Source organism: Liolophura sinensis, chromosome 7 (assembly GCF_032854445.1).
Source record: "Liolophura sinensis isolate JHLJ2023 chromosome 7, CUHK_Ljap_v2, whole genome shotgun sequence".
Lineage (NCBI taxonomy): Eukaryota > Metazoa > Mollusca > Polyplacophora > Chitonida > Chitonidae > Liolophura > Liolophura sinensis.
In genome coordinates, this window is record NC_088301.1 from 20968904 (window position 1) to 20987861 (window position 18958).

An 18958-nucleotide genomic window follows, 5' to 3' on the forward strand; every position below is an offset into this window, starting at 1 on the left:
TATGGCCGGCCTGGCTGGATATCTCCCCACCCCAAGTCATAATAAAACTTTGAACACACAATCTGTCGTATCACTTGTTTCCATGACGACTACCCGTGATGTCACGCCGTCTCCAACGTTACGGTCCCTTATTAGCCCTGCTAGCTCGAGCCAACCCCACCATTCGCTGTGCTGTGCTGCGGGGTAACGATCCAGGATTACTTCAATGTTTGTGTGAATGTGCTAAGAATGTGTTAAATGGAAACGTTCCACTCTCGCCGGCTCAGAAGGTGAAGTTACAGCGACACAAGACGGGTCTTCGTACCTTGGTGAAGAAAAGTGTTCACCTGCATAAGAAAGGACGGAGTGTTCAACGTGGTGGATTCCTCCCACTGCTGCTCGCCCCTCTCCTCGCCAAAGCCATTGCACCAGCCATTGTCGGCGGCGTTGTCGGTGCTGTCGTTAAGGGTGTCACTAGTAAGGCTATAGCTGGTGGCAGGTAATGCAGCACGCCAAGAAAATGGCCTTGGTCGAGCCACGGCTCTTAGAGACGCTCACACGACCTTCACCCCCAGCCTACCCCATCTCCCCTTACCCCGTGCCCAGTACGGTGAAAGCCCTCAATACGCTCGATCAAGAGATGGCCTCGATCCTCCACGACAGGACTCTCTCGGACGAGGAGAAAATACAGCTGTATCACCATACCCTTCAACGGTACCGGACGTTTCAAGATCAATACCAAGTATCCTACCTAGTCCCAAACCTCCCAGTCGTCGTTTGAGTGAGGCGGAGAAGGCGATGTTAGACAGCTCCATCAACCCCAGCACCCCGATCCCTCACATGAGCACTCACCCCGGGATCGCTATCGTGTGGGTGCGAGAAAAGATGAGCACACCAGCCGAGACGGGCAATTCCCTGACCGCATCACGCTCTCTCCGAGCCCGTCCTCCCCCTCCTCCTCCCTCCTCTCCCCTCACCATTGACTAAAACACGGGAACCACGGGTGAGAGAGCCCCAGCCGGCAAACAAAAAAAGCACGTTCCCCACCATCACCACCACACCGCAGCGACCCAAGAAGACACGACGAGGACGGCGACCCCGAACTCCGGCCCGCTTCATCCATCATACGCCCGCTAAAGTGGAGTCCGTATTAATTAAATACCTGTGCCAGATGGAAAAACAGTCAGTCCACCCGAGGGACATCACCTCACCAACACCATGTTTTACGTGACGCTACCCAGTAACAGCTCGCTCGACTACTTCCCCAGCAATACCTTGACGCGTTTCACCACCCAATTATCCCGCCCCATCCATTTGACAGGTGACTGGGAATGTGGGCTGGTCGAAATACAGTATCCCCGGACCTGGTTTAACGTGCGGTCAGGTGAAGTGTGGTATACCATAGGACTTCCCAAAGGACACGCACCGCGCTACGCATAAGCTAATATTACCAGCCGGCTACTACCCTACACCCGAAGACCTGGCCTGGGGGCTGACCAAATTGTTAAGAGAGACAGAGATCCGTGATCTCAAGGAGCATGCCGGTGACTTAACGTTCGAGTTCGATGATATGCAGCGGAAATACAGGGTGCGGTTTAGGGAACAACTGGGGCTTGGTTTCAGCCCGCGTCTGCAGCAGCTCATGAATTTACCGTACGAGTGGATCATGGGACCGGCGGATCTGATGTATGTCGGTGCCGAGGATTTAAAGATCAGCACACCCACGCTGTACGTGTACACGGACATTATCGAACCGCGTGTGGTGGGGGACACGTTGGCCCCGCTGTTGCGGACGGTCACCACGGAAGGGAAGTACGGGGAGCACGTCTCCAAGACTTTCCAACAAGTGGAATACATCCCCGTGCAGTCCAAACATTTCTCGACGGTGGACATTGATATTAGGGACGACACGGGTCAATCCGCTGACACTTCACTTTCTGCAGCGGCGTGCTTTACCTTTGCAATAATGGCATCACAGCAGGCTTACATCGACTATTACACCAAACAAGCCGGCGGAGGTGGGTTACCTGTGTTTCGGGGTGTGGCTGTCCAGCGCGGTCACGGTTTGCTGGGCGGTCTCCGCAAACTACTGCCACAACCCCTGTTAACGTCGCCGGCTGTGAAAGCACTGGGCAAAACGGCGTTACGAACCGGACTGCAATTCCTGGGGGATGTGATGAGCGGGGGCGTGCCACCGCGGCAGGCTTTGAAACGACGCGCTCTGGCGGTCGGAAAACAACTGGTGGTCAAAGCTAGTCGCTACGCCCGGCGGAGGTTGCTGGGTGAACCGTCGCCTATAAAACGGAAGGCTCGACGCACCGCTCCCACTCGTCACCGACACGTGGGACTTAAAAGACGTACCGTCAGGCCAGAAGAACACACACCAAAGCTCGAGCCGCACCGGATATTTTCAGCTAAAACACACACACACCATGGCTCTCCCCCACCCCGAGTGTTGTCCGTCCGTCAGCAGCGAGTTTGATTTGTGGACCTTACCCCCGACCGACACCAGCGTTCGAGAAGGCCATTGAGATGCTTACAGCCCCATCGCAAGCCTGAGTGATGCGGGACCTGTGGAATTTGTTATCACTAACGCAGACGGTGACATTTACTTGGACTTGGCCAACACCATGTTGTAGGTGAAGGCGAAAATCCTGAACGGGGACGACACGGATGTGGCGGCTAACAAGAAGGTGGCCCCGACTAACCTGTGGATACAATCCATGTGGCGACAGGTCGACGTCCCCTGAACGATAAACTCATCACGCCGTCCACCAACATGTGCCCGTACCGGGCTTACTTGGAGACGTTGTTGTCTTACGGTAAAGAGGCCAAGAAGAGCCAGCTGTCCGCTGCCTTGTGGTACGCGGACAACCCAGGGAGGTTTGACACGACGGATGACACCAACGCGGCTTTTGACGATCGGATGGACTGCGTGGCTGAGAGTCGGTCGGTTGACATGCTGGGTCGCGTGCATTTTGGACATGTTCCTGCAACGCCGGCACCTGCTCAACAACGTCACCGTCCGCATCCGTCTCACCCCGGCTAAAGATTCGTTTGCTTTGATGTCCGGTGAGGCGGCTCCCGACTACAAGACCCGCTTGGAGGAGGTATTGATCTTTGTGCGCAAAGTGAAAACCACCAGCGGTGTGCAACTGGGACATTTTCAAAAGGGGATTTGCGCCTGGAGATGCGGTTTGCCAAACCACTGCCGGAAACCATTAACGTGATGTGTTACTCTGAATTCAGCAATATCATAGAAATAGACCAAAGCCGAAACGTGCTCTGTGACTTCGCCAGTTGAACAGCCAAAAGAACAACATGGACACGGTACAATTGCGACGCGTGCTACAGACGGACGTGTTTAACCGGGCGTGCAGGGGCAGGGGGGTGTCTACCCTCGGGACCACCTCCCCCCTATCCCCCGCATCCCCTGTATCCCCCATCACCCAGTCACGGACACATCCTACACACCCTGGTCCTGCGTCATTAACACAGACACGTGCCTTCGCCCGAGACAACATTGGGTCGCCGTCTTCATAGACCGGTGGTCCACCCGCCCCATCTCCGGGGTGAATACTTCGATTCCTACGGACTCCCACCCCTCTACCCCGATATCACAGCTTTCATGCATGGTTTGGTACTCCGGCAGTCGCAAGCTTTCACCCACTTGTCGTAACTGTAATTCGGAGCCAGGTAATTCCGAATGTCCAGAAATTTCAGCTGCGGTGTGATGAGGACAATGTAATTATTGTTCCGCTTAATCACATACTCCAAACCACAGCTCTGGACCTGGGGCCAATTTCATAAAGCTGCGTACATATACGGAATAAAATTACCGTACGGAAAATTTACGCAAGTGCATTTGCCAAGTCAACGCCAATTTCATAAACCTCTCCGTAAAAATTAGCGTAAATTTCTCCGTACTTTTCTCCGTAAAAGCAGGTCCATTTTTGGATGTCGTTATGGATAGACGTGTTACGACAATCAGAAATGAGTCAGTGCTCATGCAGGCGGGTAGATCCCGCCGCTGCTTGTGCAAGGTGCTTGTATGCCAGAGGTACGCCGGCTTAATTTCATTGTCACCTGTTGGGATATTCATTTCAAATCATTACTTTTGTACTTTCAGTTTACAGCCCAGCTGGTTTTGATGAAGTTTAATGTGATAGCGCTGGAAGTTCAGTGAGTTTTTGTAGTGCAGCTGATAGATAACATACTCGGGTGTGACGTCAGGCGGGAAGAAAATGGCGGTCCGAAGTTGACAACACGAATTGATGACCAAGAGGTTAGAAATACTCAGATATGGAGGAGTATAAGGTATTATTTACAACTGGATTAGGTAAAACAGATCGTTGAGGTAAGTTACTGCTTGTATCCGTTTATTTTATGAACTGACACATGTTTATTTCCTCAGGGTACACCGGTTACGCAAGACTTCAGATGGAAAAACGAAAAGGTTTTCAAGGAGTCGTGCAATGACATATCAGATTTTATCTTTATGCTTGCCCTCTGCTTGTTAACCGTGCAAATATTCTACTCTACAAATACCACCGTACCGCATAGTGTTTAGTTGATGTGGTTTCATTTTTTTTTTGGGGGGGTGGGGACACAAGAAATTGCTTTACATTGCCTTGTGACATGATAATAAATCAGCTGATTAACTGGTTGCTATGAATTATGGGAAATTGACATTGACAGCTGTCGTTTGTTACTTCAATCATCATGGCATCGAATATTGTAAAGAAGGCAAAGAAGCCTAATTGGGAGTCCAGGGCGACCAAGGCCTTGGTCATGGCCCTTGAGGATCATGACCACGTTATTAGGGCAAAGTTTGGTAAACATGTGACCAAATCTGAGAAGAACAGGGCTTGGAATGAGATATACCAAAGGTACCTTAAGCCCAAATATTAATGCTGCAATGGGCTGTTTCAGTGTTTTGAAGTTCCCCTAGCTTAATCTGTGTTCACTCAGAATCTTCAAACATATCAGTACCTTGGTGCTGCCATTCCTAATTTTGAGCTAAAAATGGATTTATGAGGGCAAAAATAGGCTGAAAAAAAGGGAGTAAATAATTATGATATCACATTCTTAGTGTGCTTTGGAATTGAAAAGGATTGTCTGTCCTCTTGTGTCCTTTTAAACTGAAGGCTACTCACATCCACACAAGGTCATGTGAAAACAACATTAAAATTAAAATAAACCCGATAAATTCTAAGAGATGCAAGATTGTTTTTAAAATGTTGTTTTTACACCTGGCATGGTATTTCCTGCCCTGGCAGAAGTAAAAACTATCTACAATACATGTCTGTTATTATTTCTAAACTAAGAACTTCTGATATCGATGTTTTGGTTTAAGTGAATTGATTAATCAGGATTCACCTTTGGAAACTGTGTTTTCATTTTAATTCACATACTTATATCTTCATAGTACATATGTGAATACGGCTTCCTCTCTGGCTGCCCTTGCAAAGGTCTGCCAGCATCCTGTTTATGGTCATGGGTTTCCCCTGGGCTAAGCCTGGCTTCCTCCCACTTTAACGCTGGTTGCCATCGTATGGGGGTAATATCCTTGAGTACCGTTTAAAACAGCAATCAAACAAATAAATAAATGAACATTTGTGAATATTATTTCAGTTTGTCCCTTTCTTTGATTTACCTAGTTTTGGTGACAAGTACAATCAAATCTGGATATTATGTTTCTATTTAGAATGCATTGTGCAATATTATTGTTTCATAGAGTGAACAGTGTGGCGAAAGTGGAGAGGACAGTGGAGGAAATCAAGAAAAAATGGAGCGACCTGTCAAGTCAGGTTAAGCGCAAAGAGGCTAGGAGGAGGGCAGATGCCAGAAAGACTGGAGGAGGGGCTCCCATGGAGGAGCCATCTGATACGGAATTAAAGGTGTCCACACAAACTCCGAGATTCGTAATAAATAAATCCATGTTGTCACTATAATAGTGTCAAACTAAAAGTTTTTACACAGCAAAGGCCTTGTTACTCTTGTCAGTGAGGGCTTTCTGATGATTTCCTTCAGGGTATGCATATTTTCTCCCCTACAGACTTCAGCACTATTTTAGCTTAATACTCCTTTAATGATTATGACATATTAAACAATTTAGTACAGATAAATGCATGTTAGTAAAATGCATATATATATTCAAGCTGTTTTAGGCTTAAACAAAAACATTTGGCAGCTCCTAAAATATATTTTCCATGTGTCTCAAAGGAAAGTTACGATGAAATTTTATTGGTTTCAATTGCAGATAATAGCTTTACTGGGAGACACGGCAATAGAGGGGGTGTCTCAGGGAGTTGACACTTTACAAGGTAGTTTAGATAACGGTATAATATTGTCCATTACTGTCGGCGTGGCCCTGGCAAAAATATTAAGTGATTGATATCGCTAGTGTGGCTGCTTGCACCGTCTCTTAATTTTTCGCAGAAGGCCACTTGACTTGTCTTCCATCACTATGATATACCAATGATTTACTGTAAGTTTCAGTATGGAAAAGTTAATGAATATTTTGCCAAAGATTGGTGCTTTACCTAGACACTCCAGTTTGCTCCACCCATAAAACTAATCGGCATCATATAAGTAAAAAATTCCTGAGTATGGCATGAAATAATATGGAAGTAATAAATAAAATAAGCATGTGGCGTGGTTAGGTATCAATCACAGTGTTTTGGGCTGGTCAAGTTAGTGTCTCTCTAACTCACACATAGGGAAGTCTTTGTTACAGTCAATGTTCAGATGCTTTTCCATATGAACTGTCCGCCATTAGAATGCTGATGAATGGACTAAAACAAGATTAGTTGAACAAATGCAAATGACTTGCCAAATGTTTATTTGTAGATGACTGTTGTGAAGATGAGCCTGCTATGGGTGAAGGCCCCCATACAACACCATCTGAACCAGGTACATTGTCATTGTATATAAGTATATTCACAATATTGGTTCAAAAATGTGCAAATGTTATGTACAGTACACTGATATGTTAACAAATCCTCCTTCATCAGACCTCGTATTTGCATTACAGATTTTGTTATTCTACTCAGTTTATACAAAATTAATGACCAGTTTCGCTGGGCAAACAATTACAGTCGATAAAATAAAGAGATGTCAGGTACACAGTTAAGCGAGAAATACACTTTCTACTCTTAATTAACATAGCTCCTGTACTAGACACATTTGATTTGCAACGGATTCCTGTTTTTGAAATATGCCTACAGAACCATCAACCTCCCCCCATGCATTTGAAGATTATGCTATCCAGCCTAGTGAAACGCCATCTGCTGTGCAAGGTAATGACTATTGCAACGATTCTATAAAATAACTCACATATACACACATGAAGGTGATAGTAATACTGTTATTTTCATAACAAAATGCTACCAGACAAAAACACAAAAAAAGAATGACTGTGTCACCACTAGATTTTTAATGAGCATACGTTTAGAACACCTGTCACCCTATGCTGTGAGTTCTTGGGTTGAGACCTTGATGCCTTATTCACAAGGTCCAGAAAAATTCTAGTACAAGACAAGCAATGTAAATGTTATCCAAAGCCTGGCAGACTTGGATGTGGAACCCCAAAATGTAAACGGTAATGTCAATTGTCTGTCCACTGTTTTGTGCTGTCCTGATCATTTGAAGTGTTGTCTGCAAAACAAAGTTGCATGGAGAGTGATTCCATTTGAACTGTTTGGTTTTGCCTATTTGGTTAAGATGTTATCTGTTTTTAATACTCCGGAATATCTATGATAAGCTGCATTTCTTGGATTTTAGTAGTTCCTTGACTGATTACTTATTCAGTGAATGGCAGATCACGGGACATACATTAATCTTTTTGTTTCCTAGTGTAGAACACCTTTTTGTTTCCTTTTACCAGCGTACCATATACTAACATTACTGATTCGTAGCTAAAGCAGTATTGTACAGATTTTGCATGATTTTTTGTTATGTTAATAGTTCTGCGAAACAAGCTGAATGTTCCCACAGCCAAAAAAGTTCCACCTACACAGATGGACAGGCTGGAAGAACTCGAGAAACAAAGGCTGGCGGTCGAGAGGGAAAGGCTTCAGATCGAGAAGGCACGTTTCACTCTGGAGCAACATAGGTTTAACTTTGCTATTGCCCAGAGTGGAATTAGGGAATGGCCAGATTTGGCAACTATTTTGCTTCAACAGAGCCACAACAACTGATATGTTACTCTCATTTATTCATTTATTTATTTGATCGGTGTTTTAAGCCGTACTCAAGAATGTTTCACTTATACGACAGCAGCCAGCATTATGGTGGGAGGAAACCAGGCATAGCCTAGGGGAAACCTACAACCATCCGCAGGTTACTGTAAATGACTTAATGCAGAAGGCCGGGGAAGTATTGGGCAGTTTGTGTGAAAAGATTATGGTTTGAAGATTTGAAAATGGCGAACAATTTTTTTGTTAGATTTACGTAGAGGTAACAAAATTTAATGGAAGGTCATAACCCACACTTAATCGCAAATAATAAATACCGTCATGTGAAAGGGGAGGTAACTGTGAAAATAATTTTGATAAATCAGAAAGCAAGATTTTAAAACCCGATTCAAACCGTACTCTTTTTACAAGAATTTACATTGTATTTCCTCGGTCTTCTCTTTTAAAATTTGATCCAAAATAATTTATATTTTTAGAGACAAATGAATGTCATAAAATATTATTTTTGTACTAAGACGTCTATATATGTACTGTATGTGTGCACTTTCATGCTACATGCACACTGATGGCTAACAGGGATATTAAAAGTCTGCTGCCTGACAATGTTTGACATTCTGATTATGTAACATGTCTTCTTTATTCTCTGCGATGTATAGTATTGTGACAAAATGCTAAAGTGCAAAATGATACATACTTGAAGGTGAGAAGATGAAAACTGGTGAGTGCAAAGGCTATATGTGCATTATATGTGTATTAGACAGTATGAGCTGTTCTGGACTATCGGTACAAACTCTGCAGTATCCTGCAACTGCTGTACACTGATACAAAAGCTGAAAATTGTGTATGAAACAGCTTGAAACCCTTAAAACTGCACGCAGTTCTAGTTCATATATAAGACTAACAATGGTGTTAGGGCACTTTCTTGGTACGTTTAGCCCTCAGCATAAGGCTGTGAATAAGAACTGGTCAGCCAGGTGTTTGTGTAATCTAACTATGTAGGACATCATGCATAGTAACTTCGACATGGCTTTCCAGTCAGGCTGCAGCTCTGTCGTGGGCGGAGTTTTAGGTGAAATACTATATTTATCTAAACAGCAAAAATTCCAGCTTGTAGTACAGGTTACTAGCTAAATCTGAACCTAACAAGTTCATCTCTGGCTCGTGCCCCATCTGCAAGCAGGGTAACACCTGTGGTGTGGTCATCATCATCATCCCCTTCTTCCGCATCGTCCGGCTCTATCTCGGGGTTAGGTAGCTGGTTGTTGATGCACAGGTTGTGTAGCTTAAAGACAGCTACAACAACCTGTGCACTCACTTCTGGCGAATGCATCAGGAACCCGCCAGATTTGTGGTGAATACATCTGAATGACAGATAGATGGAGTACCTCTCAAAATTTAATGAAACGGTCAGGGAAATGAAAAGTACTCTCGAAACTAATGAATGGCCAATTTCAATATATATATAGCAGGAAGTTTTATAATGGTGGTTTATTTATTTGATTAAAGTGCTTTGTGTCATTTATGACAGGTTTACTCTTGCATGCTGAAAACGGGAGTGCACAGTGTAAACCAGTGGAACCATGGCTGAACCAACATAAAGATTAATGGTGTTAAAGACGATCCATTGTGTATACTCATATATATATATATGTAAGAAATGTGTTATGGGTAGAAGCTTTATATAATCTGTGAAAATCATGATAAAGCAGACGTTATTCGTACCTAAACCTCGACTTAGCTACTCCAAAAGCCCTCTCAATTGTGCACCTTGTAGTTTTGTGGCTCTTGTTGTACTTGGCCTGTGCATCATTATGTGTCTGTATGAAGGGTACCATTAACCATGGTTTCAGAGGATAACCACTGTCCCCAAGGATAATGGTACCATCAAAATCACCACTCTGGTACTTCCTCCAAATGCCGCTTTGCTTCAATATGAAACTGTCATGTGCTGACCCTGGATACCTAGATACTACACTGGTGAATCTGCAGGAAATAACAAGAAAGCATGCAGGGCCACAATCAATTTTAATCGGGAGATTAAAATTGATTTTGATCAGGAGATTAAAATTGATTGTGGCCCTGAGAATACCGTTATCCCATGCATGCTATTAACCTATGCAAAACGTACGCACGAACCAAACTAGTTTTCGAACTTGAAAGGCTATGAGGTGCTACAAAATGTATCTGTACTAATTTGATCAAAACTGGACAGTGTGTGAAACAGTTAATTGTAGCCCTAAAACCATCCACCACTTAGAATATAGGAAATCACTAAATATGTTGAAATTCAGCATGCACAACAGCTTTTCTGTAATCAATCCACTTAATATTTAAAAAAAATGATGCTGCACACAAAAATTTATCAAATTGGGACAGACAGTATGACGTCACACAACATTTGTAATAATTAAAGGTTTTAAAATTTAAAAACTTAATATCTCCCGAATGATTCAATACTGCTTTGTACAAGAAAAGGCTCAATAGTCTAATAACTATGTGATTTATGCAGGTGTTCGCTCTGGGATAGCCTTTAAAGTTATTCCCCTTGAAATTTTGACCTAGTTATAGAAGGCGTTGATGTCGGCGAATGACCTAATACCCACCTAAGTCTCGCATCTGTTGTGGCCTGCACGTTGAGTGAATGGTAGTTTTTGCGACACACAAACACATGTTCATCTTTTGTTGGGGACTTTATGGCAATCTGCGTGCCATCTATGCAGCTGACTACGTGTGGGAAATTTGCAATCTCGTAGAAGGCCTGCTGGGCCTCTGCAATTTCCCTCGGATTTGAGGGAAATGAAATTGAAAGGGGATATGTATTTAAATTAACGATGGCGGTAGTGACACTTCTGACTATTCTGGACGTGCTTGGAACACTTATCCCATGAAGATCGCTCACTAAACTTTGGAAAGACCCTGAGGCATAGTATCTCAGAGCTGTGAGGACTTGCAGGACGACAGGAATTGCATGGTTCCGGTTAGTAGGTCTCTCCAAAGCCGGTGTTAAGAAGTCCACAACTTGCAAAATTGACCGCCTGTCAAGTCTATACCGAGCGACGACATCGCCGTCATTTAAAACATCCAGAGGGTGAGTACGATCACGAAAAACACGCTCTCTTCGAATGGTTCGTCTTTCAGCGAGGCCGGCCAAGAGAACATTCGCCATGTTGAATTTACGCCAAAACGCACGTTTATTAGGCTTTACGGTAGCCCAGAAGGTGCCGTATTTTTACACGGAAATTTACGCATAGTGGATACGTAAGAATTTTTATGAAAACGGACGCTGGTGTAAATTTTTCCGTACGCAAAATTTACGGTGTAAATTTTGCGTACGCAGCTTTATGAAATTGGCCCCAGGTGGGGATAAAGCTGTTGTTTGATCAAGTTCAGGTCGTAGTTGCCCGAGTTAAAGCCGAGGACGGGGAGTTGGTTCATATATTTGACGAATCTTTTCCGTACCCGCCGAGTGTAAGACGGTTTCGTCTCGTTGGGATCGATCCGCTCATCTAACGCGTGCAGGATGTAGGCATAACGCTCGTGGAGATAGGAGCTACTGATCTCGCTGATGGTGTTGAGGTAACCCATCATCTGCTCGACGAGTGCCTGGGGATCACCGGTAGAGATGAATCACACGGGTTGGTCGTAGTCCGGTACATTGGAGTTCACGCTGACACTCATGGGGATGTGTTGGGCCGTCCATTCCGTCGACCCAGTCGCCGCTTCGTTCACCGGGGCCAAGTACGCCTCGAAATCGTAACACGCTCGGTACGGAAAGATGCCATCGTCACCGTCCTGGAGTTCAATCCCCATGTCCCCCAATGTTTCGAAAATGGTGTGCTGATTGCGGAATACAACCTCCGGGTACTTTCGCCGAATGGCAGGTGAAAAGACCGAGCATAACGGCTCATGTCTTTGATGTAGCTGAAATGTCGCAGGTACAGGTTTAACCGCAGGGTGCAGGAAGGATAGCGCTCGGCGCTGAGATGAATGATTGCGCCGAGTACGACCTGTCCATGGGGATGAGGTGGTAGACATGAATGTTCACGTGAAACAGAATTTCCACCGTGTCCAGCGCGCTGAGCGGTACCCCGCGGAAATGCCTCGACTCCACCTCCGCTTCCTCCAGATACCTTCGGTAATACTCCCGAGCCTGGTCGTCGCAGTTTTTGGGGTTGGCCTGATCTAGATGGACGGCTAGGCATCGAAACACACACAAAAGAGTGAGGAGGTCCACGGTCCATTTCATGTTCGGGCGTTGTTTTTGCGCCCATGCGAGCGGGTCTTGGTTGAGGGGATGCTGGGTGAGAAGTTCCCGTAGGTCAGCCCTACTCGCCATGCGGAACGGTGCGTCGAGTACCCGTGCATTGTTGGTGCTTGGGTAATCATACCGCACCTGTCACGCCTCCTTGTGGCGCAGGATATACCCGAAGCTGTACTATATGGTGAAGTCAGCCGGCTGGTCTTCATAAATCTCGTCTACATAGGTAGGGATATGATCACTCAGCCGGTAATTGTAACAGTCTTGAACCGGCTTGTGGCGATGGAAATGGGTTCGGATCGATTGCCAAGGCCACCGATACAACTCCCGCACATCACTTTCACCGCTAGGCAAGACATCATCGTGAGGTTGTATTGGGTGGAGTTCGAACTGACTCGTCGGGATCCCCCATTTTTTTTCTTTCAGCGACTCGTCCACCTCTAGACTCACCGCTTTACTCCTGCTTGGTTTGTTGACGGTGTTGGTGGTGCTGGTGCTGGTAGTGGAAGAAGCGGGTCTTTGTAACACAGAAGTGTGTGAACTATATAGCCTAAGTAGAGTCTAGAGTCGAGGGTGACTACAGTAGAGGTTAACTATCGTAGCGGCTAAACGACAGTAGAGGCTAGTCGAGAGCAATTATCGTAGAGGATAGTAAAGGCTAACTATCGTAGAGGATAGTATAACTAAAGTAGAGTAAATTAGAAGTTAACTATAGTAGAGTGCAATAGAGGCTAACTATAGTAGAGTATATCTATAGTACAGTATAGGATGAGACGGTGGGGGCGGGGTGTCGTTGAGTCCGCGCTCTGTCGTTGAGCCCTCGATCTGTGGTTGAGCCAGCCAACCTGACACACCACATACTACAGTACACAGGGCAATACCCTCTAGACCAGGCCAACCCCAAAAACTGCGACGACCAGGATCGGGAGTATACCCTCTACTCTACTCTACCATACCATGCCAAACCACACCATACTATACTATACTATACTAGACTATGCTATGCTATGCTATACTATACTATACTATCATACTACACTTCACTTTGCTTCACTTCTCTTCGCTTTACTGTTCTGTACTATCCTGTCCTATCCTATCCACCAACATACAACACTGTACTGCACTCCACGGCTGTGATATATTATAGTATATTACGCTATGCTGTACTATGCACCATACTATAAACGAAACGACACTATGCTATGCAGTGTAATGAATACCAGACATTGTCAGCCGTTAACATTAAAGGCATGGGTTGGGAGATAACGACAGAGCGCGGACTCAACGACAGAGCGCACGAACATAGTGATCAACCACATAGACGGCGCTGTTATCCTTATGTACATATCTATCGCGTACATGGTATTTAGCAACATAGATGGCGCTGCCCGTCGAGTGTAGCATCATAGATGGCGCCTCTTGTGGTATGAGATCCTTGCATATTAAATGGGAAGAGGTAATCGCTCGTTACTTTTGAATCACAATCTGTTCGGTTAAGGCCTATACGATAGCTCTCGGGTATTTCGCCGAACTCTGAGGCATACTTGCGAGCTTATCAGGACTACAACTATGTATCATACTATAAAGGAAACGGTACTATGCTATGCAGTGTAACGAATACGAGACAAAACAATATGAATAGGACACCGTGCTGTATAACATCACAGACTATACAACACTGCGCCATGTACTGCACTACACTGTGTAACACTGCACTCTGTGGTACCTCAACATATTTTTCGAGTACGGCGTAAAACATCAATCAAATAAATAGATAAATAAATCAAAGAAATTTACATGCCGTAATATTGGTCCCGTAGGCCTCGTATTTCCAATGATCTGTAACCTCCTTATAATGGAAGTAATATATAGTGTAGAATGGAATAAAATAATAATTATTGGAAATCATAGATGGCGCTGTGTGGCTCATCTAAGCTCACATGCATAAACGGAATGTGGTCGGTTCGTGTTGCAACATTTTTAATGTGCAAAACTGCGAAAGATGGGTTTGTAGATTTTATAGGCTGAGTTAAACTTGGTCTGTTTTGTTCATTTTACTTGGGGACATCACCACTGAGGACAATGAAACAGGTAATCATGTTTAAAAAAATTAGAGTTTGACAGTGGTAAGAGACGATAGCTATCGGGTATTTCGCCGAACTCTTGGGCATTCTTGCGAGCTTGTCGGGCCTACAGTTCGGCAATTCGGTTTGTCGCTTCTTCGTACTATGAATGGTCCATTATTCGATACTTGAGATTCACGGGTGAACTGCTTTCGCAGTGGCATAATGAGTGCTACATAACCGTATGCCTCCAAGTTATCAGCTTATTTTTTTTACCTGTATGTTGCCTAACACGTTTCTGTGGTCATATTCTCTGGATTTGGTGTCTTTTCTATGTAAATTTAAATAAAACAATAGTTATTGGACATCATAGATGGCGCTGTAGGGCTCTTCTCAAAAATAAATAAAGTCCTTCGGGCTAGCAAAAAAAAAAAATGACCGACAGCTGTGAGTACGGTGAACTTACCTGGCCGTGCTCCCCACGTCGATGGACACGCCAGTCCCACAATGGGTAAAAAGACTTCTGACAGTCTTGACAATCCCACACACGCTCGTTGTTTTTTCCATGCTGCCGCTGGTGGCGCACCAAATGCTACCGGCGGGAAAACGCCCGGCCACAGGTCGGGCAAGTGAACCCTTTTTTCCGGGATAGATGCGTCCGATGGTGACGCAGCCAGTTATCCCGCCGGGTAAAAGTCCCTGGCACACATCAGGCACGTAAACGGCTTCTTCTTTTTCTTCTCACCCTCACCACATTTAGGAAGTTGTTTGGGGCTGCTCCACTCAACTTTACAAGCCGACGTTTTTGCTCCCGTCTCGCTAATTGGTCCACCCACACTTACATCAATCCATGTCGTGACGGAAAAACCTCGTGACCTAACAACGTATATAATATCCCGGTAATTACATAACCCGCTGACGTCACACCTGTGTCACACCTCAACTCCCTCTACTCCCTCCCCAAACCTCACTCCCCAGTGGGACACAACTGCGTATTCCCTACTACTGTTGTGCACAAAATTTATTTATTTATTTATTTCAAAGGAATTTCACACCTTACTTCAGGAATGTTTCACGTATGCGTGGGCGGCGTTGTTCACATAAGATAGCAACAAAAGAAATATAAATTCAAGATTATCGCTATCCAACTGATATCGTATGATTTGAAAGTCTGTTCGGTTTTATCTAAAGCAAGTATTTATTATTTGCAACTAATATATATATGATTCTTTGCTTGTATGAGCATAACAGGTTTGTACACACAAGTACTAAGATACTCTTCACTTAGAAATCCAAATAATAACTTATACAAATAATTATAAATGACACATCCACGTCATTATACCCCGCCAGTACCAAGTGAACACAGAATAGTGAATGCTCACCTACTTAACAGATGGTATTTCAGAAAGGATTGACTGTGTCTGGATGTCATCTCCCATTCAAGCTATTTACCGTCAGTGTATAAGCTCTTGAGATAACACATGAGAACTTAGTACCTAACAAATGAAGGTGAAGTACAATGTAAAAGACAGTTACCTCGAGGTTCGGGATTTGCCCAGTCACATACAAGGGGCTTCCACCAGGGAGGTTCGGGGGTTTAGGAAGCCACCAAAATACTCTGACACTTCTAATAACCTTTTCAAGGGTTGTCTGTTCTCTACACCTGGACCCAACAAAACAAACAGACTTGTTCAGCATGTAGTTTAGCCCCGAGATGGGTTGAGCATGTTCTCTGCTCAGCTTTGATTCGCTACATTCACTAACTTATAATTTAGTCCTGTTGCCAATGCTGTCCTCAAAGCTGTATGGGACGAAAACAGGTTTCGTGCAATAAAGCAATTCTAATTTCGTATCATATTCCTATGTGGGAATAACGAAGATCATAGCAACGCGATTAACACAAATCAAGCGGGTGCACCCGAACTTGGCAAACGGCCAATTTCGAATCATGCCTTTGCATTGCTTAGCTGTTGTTCCGAGAATTAAGTTCCGGAATATTCTTTTTATTAACAATAGGCGCTTATTGTTCCTTATGTATTAAAGCTAAAATTAATGATGGAATATTAATGGAATACAGATACATGGATATTGTTTATGGATATATGTATGTTTTAATATAGATAAATGTTTGTGAGAATATAGGTATATGAATGTATGAATAAAGGTACATAAATGTGGGAATATAGTTATATGTGTGAGGGAATATAGATAGATGGATATGGGAATATAGATACATGGATATGGATTTTAGATACATGTGTGTTGGAATATAGATACATGTCTGTGAGAATATAGGTATATGAATGTATGAATAAAGGTACATGTATGTGGGAATATAGATATATATGTGAGTGAATATAGATAGATGGATATAGGAATATAGATACATGAATATAGATTTTAGATACATGTATGTTTTAATATACATACATGTCTGTGAGAATATAGGTGTATGAATGTATGAATAGAGGTACATGTATGTGGGAATATAGATATATGTGTGAGGCAATATAGATAGATGGATAGTGGGGATTTAGATACATGGATATGAATTATAGATACATGGGTGCTGGAATATACATACATGTCTGTGAGAATATAGATACATGAATGTAGGAATAAAGGTACATATATGTGGGAATGTAGATATATGTATGTTGGAATATCGATTCATATATAAGATAATATAGATCCACATGTGTATGTATGTTTAGGGTTTAACGTCGTACTTACCAATTTTTCAGCCACATTGCGACCAGGAGTCATTAGGTGTATGTACATATATTGTGTCTTCTTGTTGCAATGCGAAGCCCATATCGACAAATTGCTGCCGCAACTGAAGTATCATGCCGAAGATACCAGACATGACACCCCACCCACTCACATAATACTGACACCGGACCAGCCAGTCATATTTCCTTGCTCTAATCTCTTAGTGCTGAACACTAAGGAAGACAGCAGCAAGTACCATTTTCTTTGGTATAACCCGATCCGGGTTTGATCCCTGGTCTGCCGACTTGGAGGTGGACGCTCTAACCATAGGTCACCGAAACAGTATGAGGGTTTATGGGTGGAAGAAAACCGAAAGACACAGATAGAGGTAGAGTTATTAGGTCAAGTTCATGCTTGGGGAGAGGAAACTAGATAGAGACGTTAGGTCTGCTTTATGGGTAGAAGGAAACCGAGAGATACAAATAGAGATATTAGGTCAAGTTCATGCTTTGGGAGAGAAAACTAGATAGAGACATTAGGTCTGCTTTATGGGTGGAAGGAAACCGGAAAAAGATATTTTTATCAGATGTATGGATGGAAGAAAACCTGATAGCGTGAAAAACATAACACATTACAAAAGCTTTTCGAAAGGAATTCGCTGCTTTGGCCACGGATTAAGTACTGTAGAAGACCTCAAATTTAACCCGCTCCGGTCATTAAACATCAGTTAAATAAGAAAAATCAGCTTACACAACATGGCATGAAATTATCAAGCTTATCAACTTTTTGCCATCATTATATCATAATATACCCATGTGTCTTTCATTATACACAAATAAAGTGTACAGAGAAACCAACTTTGTTCTATACTGGTATGATAACTTTTATACGAACCACACAACGCAAAGTGGTGATAAACAGATGTATTATTTGTTATACAATGTACAGGAATCACGTCTGAATGTTAGCCTCATGGTGGCAGAGAGATTCTAGGGGTCGACACCCGAGAGAGCCACATAAGGGGTATTAAGGTGAAGGCCGGGAACCAGCTGTACAAGTTTGCTAGATACTGGCATGACAAATAACCAGTCTTATAACGACTAAATAAAGTTTTACTTTTTAAATTTATTTACTTTTGTATTGCCTAAGCATACCCTCTAAAACTTGAGTGAATTAAAAAGTGAAATTTAAAGACAAGAGTGACAAACTTGCATAGCTGACAGTTGTTTAGCAGGGAGGGTTAACTAAGGAAGGGCATGGGTGAAAAACTCACGTTGGGATGTTTACGTGATCCTCCCTGCTGAAGAACTAGTGAGATACCAGATCTACTTTGAAGCATATAAGAGGGTTGTACCCTAGTAGTTGAGAATGTGGCTCACGTTCATTATTGAGGAGGAGGTTTTGAGGAGTTGTTTTTTTGAGGTGATGTGGTGGTGACGTCACACCTGCCAGCCCGAAGGGCTGGTAGGTGTGACGTCATCCCTCAGTTGTGGGTTTTTCCCACACCGCGGGGTGTATGTGTGTATAGACGAGTGTGATATAGTGTATAGTATAACAGTATAGGGAAAAAAGAGAGAAAAAAAGAGGCAAAACGTCGGCTTGTAAAGTCGAGTGGGACAGCTCGAAAAGAGCTCCCGGGCGCCAAAACGGACCAATGGGTGAGCCGGAATTGCCCCCAAACTGCCCAATGGGGGGCCCGCAAAACGGACCAATCAGCGTGCGAGAAGAGGTTACGTAAGAAAAAA

General features: G+C 43.8%; 2 protein-coding genes across 4 annotated transcripts; one reads left to right on the forward strand and one right to left on the reverse strand.

Moving 5' to 3' along the window:
* The first annotated feature begins 3930 nt into the window (after window positions 1-3930).
* On the forward strand, window positions 3931-8752 carry LOC135471548 (uncharacterized). Of its 3 annotated transcripts, XM_064750820.1 has the most exons (5): window positions 3931-4264; window positions 5717-5879; window positions 6832-6894; window positions 7179-7280; window positions 7948-8752. In XM_064750820.1, the coding sequence occupies exons 1-5, from the start codon at window positions 4254-4256 to the stop codon at window positions 7963-7965; spliced, it is 357 nt and encodes a 118-aa protein (XP_064606890.1). In that variant the 5' UTR covers window positions 3931-4253; the 3' UTR covers window positions 7966-8752. The 3 variants fall into 3 exon arrangements, with proteins under 3 accessions (XP_064606890.1, XP_064606888.1, XP_064606889.1); XM_064750818.1 differs by lacking the exon at window positions 3931-4264 and having other exon boundaries at window positions 5503-5879; XM_064750819.1 differs by lacking the exon at window positions 3931-4264 and having other exon boundaries at window positions 5503-5879; window positions 7209-7280.
* Window positions 8753-9300: 548 nt separating this feature from the next.
* LOC135470728 (putative nuclease HARBI1) lies at window positions 9301-11343 on the reverse strand. Its single transcript, XM_064749765.1, has 3 exons — window positions 10781-11343; window positions 9900-10160; window positions 9301-9538 (listed from the first exon to the last, which is right to left on the reverse strand). The coding sequence occupies exons 1-3, from the start codon at window positions 11341-11343 to the stop codon at window positions 9301-9303; spliced, it is 1062 nt and encodes a 353-aa protein (XP_064605835.1).
* Window positions 11344-18958: the final 7615 nt, after the last annotated feature.

Excerpts from the sequence above, each read along its gene's own strand:
- LOC135471548 (XM_064750818.1), top strand. The coding sequence starts at position 5,673 with ATGTTTCTATTTAGAATGCATTGTGCAATATTATTGTTTCATAGAGTG. Across the intron at positions 5,880-6,831 it reads CATCTGATACGGAATTAAAG|ATGACTGTTGTGAAGATGAG; the intron begins GTGTCCACACAA and ends GTTTATTTGTAG. Across the intron at positions 6,895-7,178 it reads TACAACACCATCTGAACCAG|CGGATTCCTGTTTTTGAAAT; the intron begins GTACATTGTCAT and ends TTTGATTTGCAA.
- LOC135470728 (XM_064749765.1), bottom strand. The coding sequence starts at position 11,343 with ATGGCGAATGTTCTCTTGGCCGGCCTCGCTGAAAGACGAACCATTCGA. Across the intron at positions 10,161-10,780 it reads ACAACAGATGCGAGACTTAG|ATTCACCAGTGTAGTATCTA; the intron begins GTGGGTATTAGG and ends TATTTCCTGCAG. Across the intron at positions 9,539-9,899 it reads GTAGCTAAGTCGAGGTTTAG|ATGTATTCACCACAAATCTG; the intron begins GTACGAATAACG and ends TCTGTCATTCAG.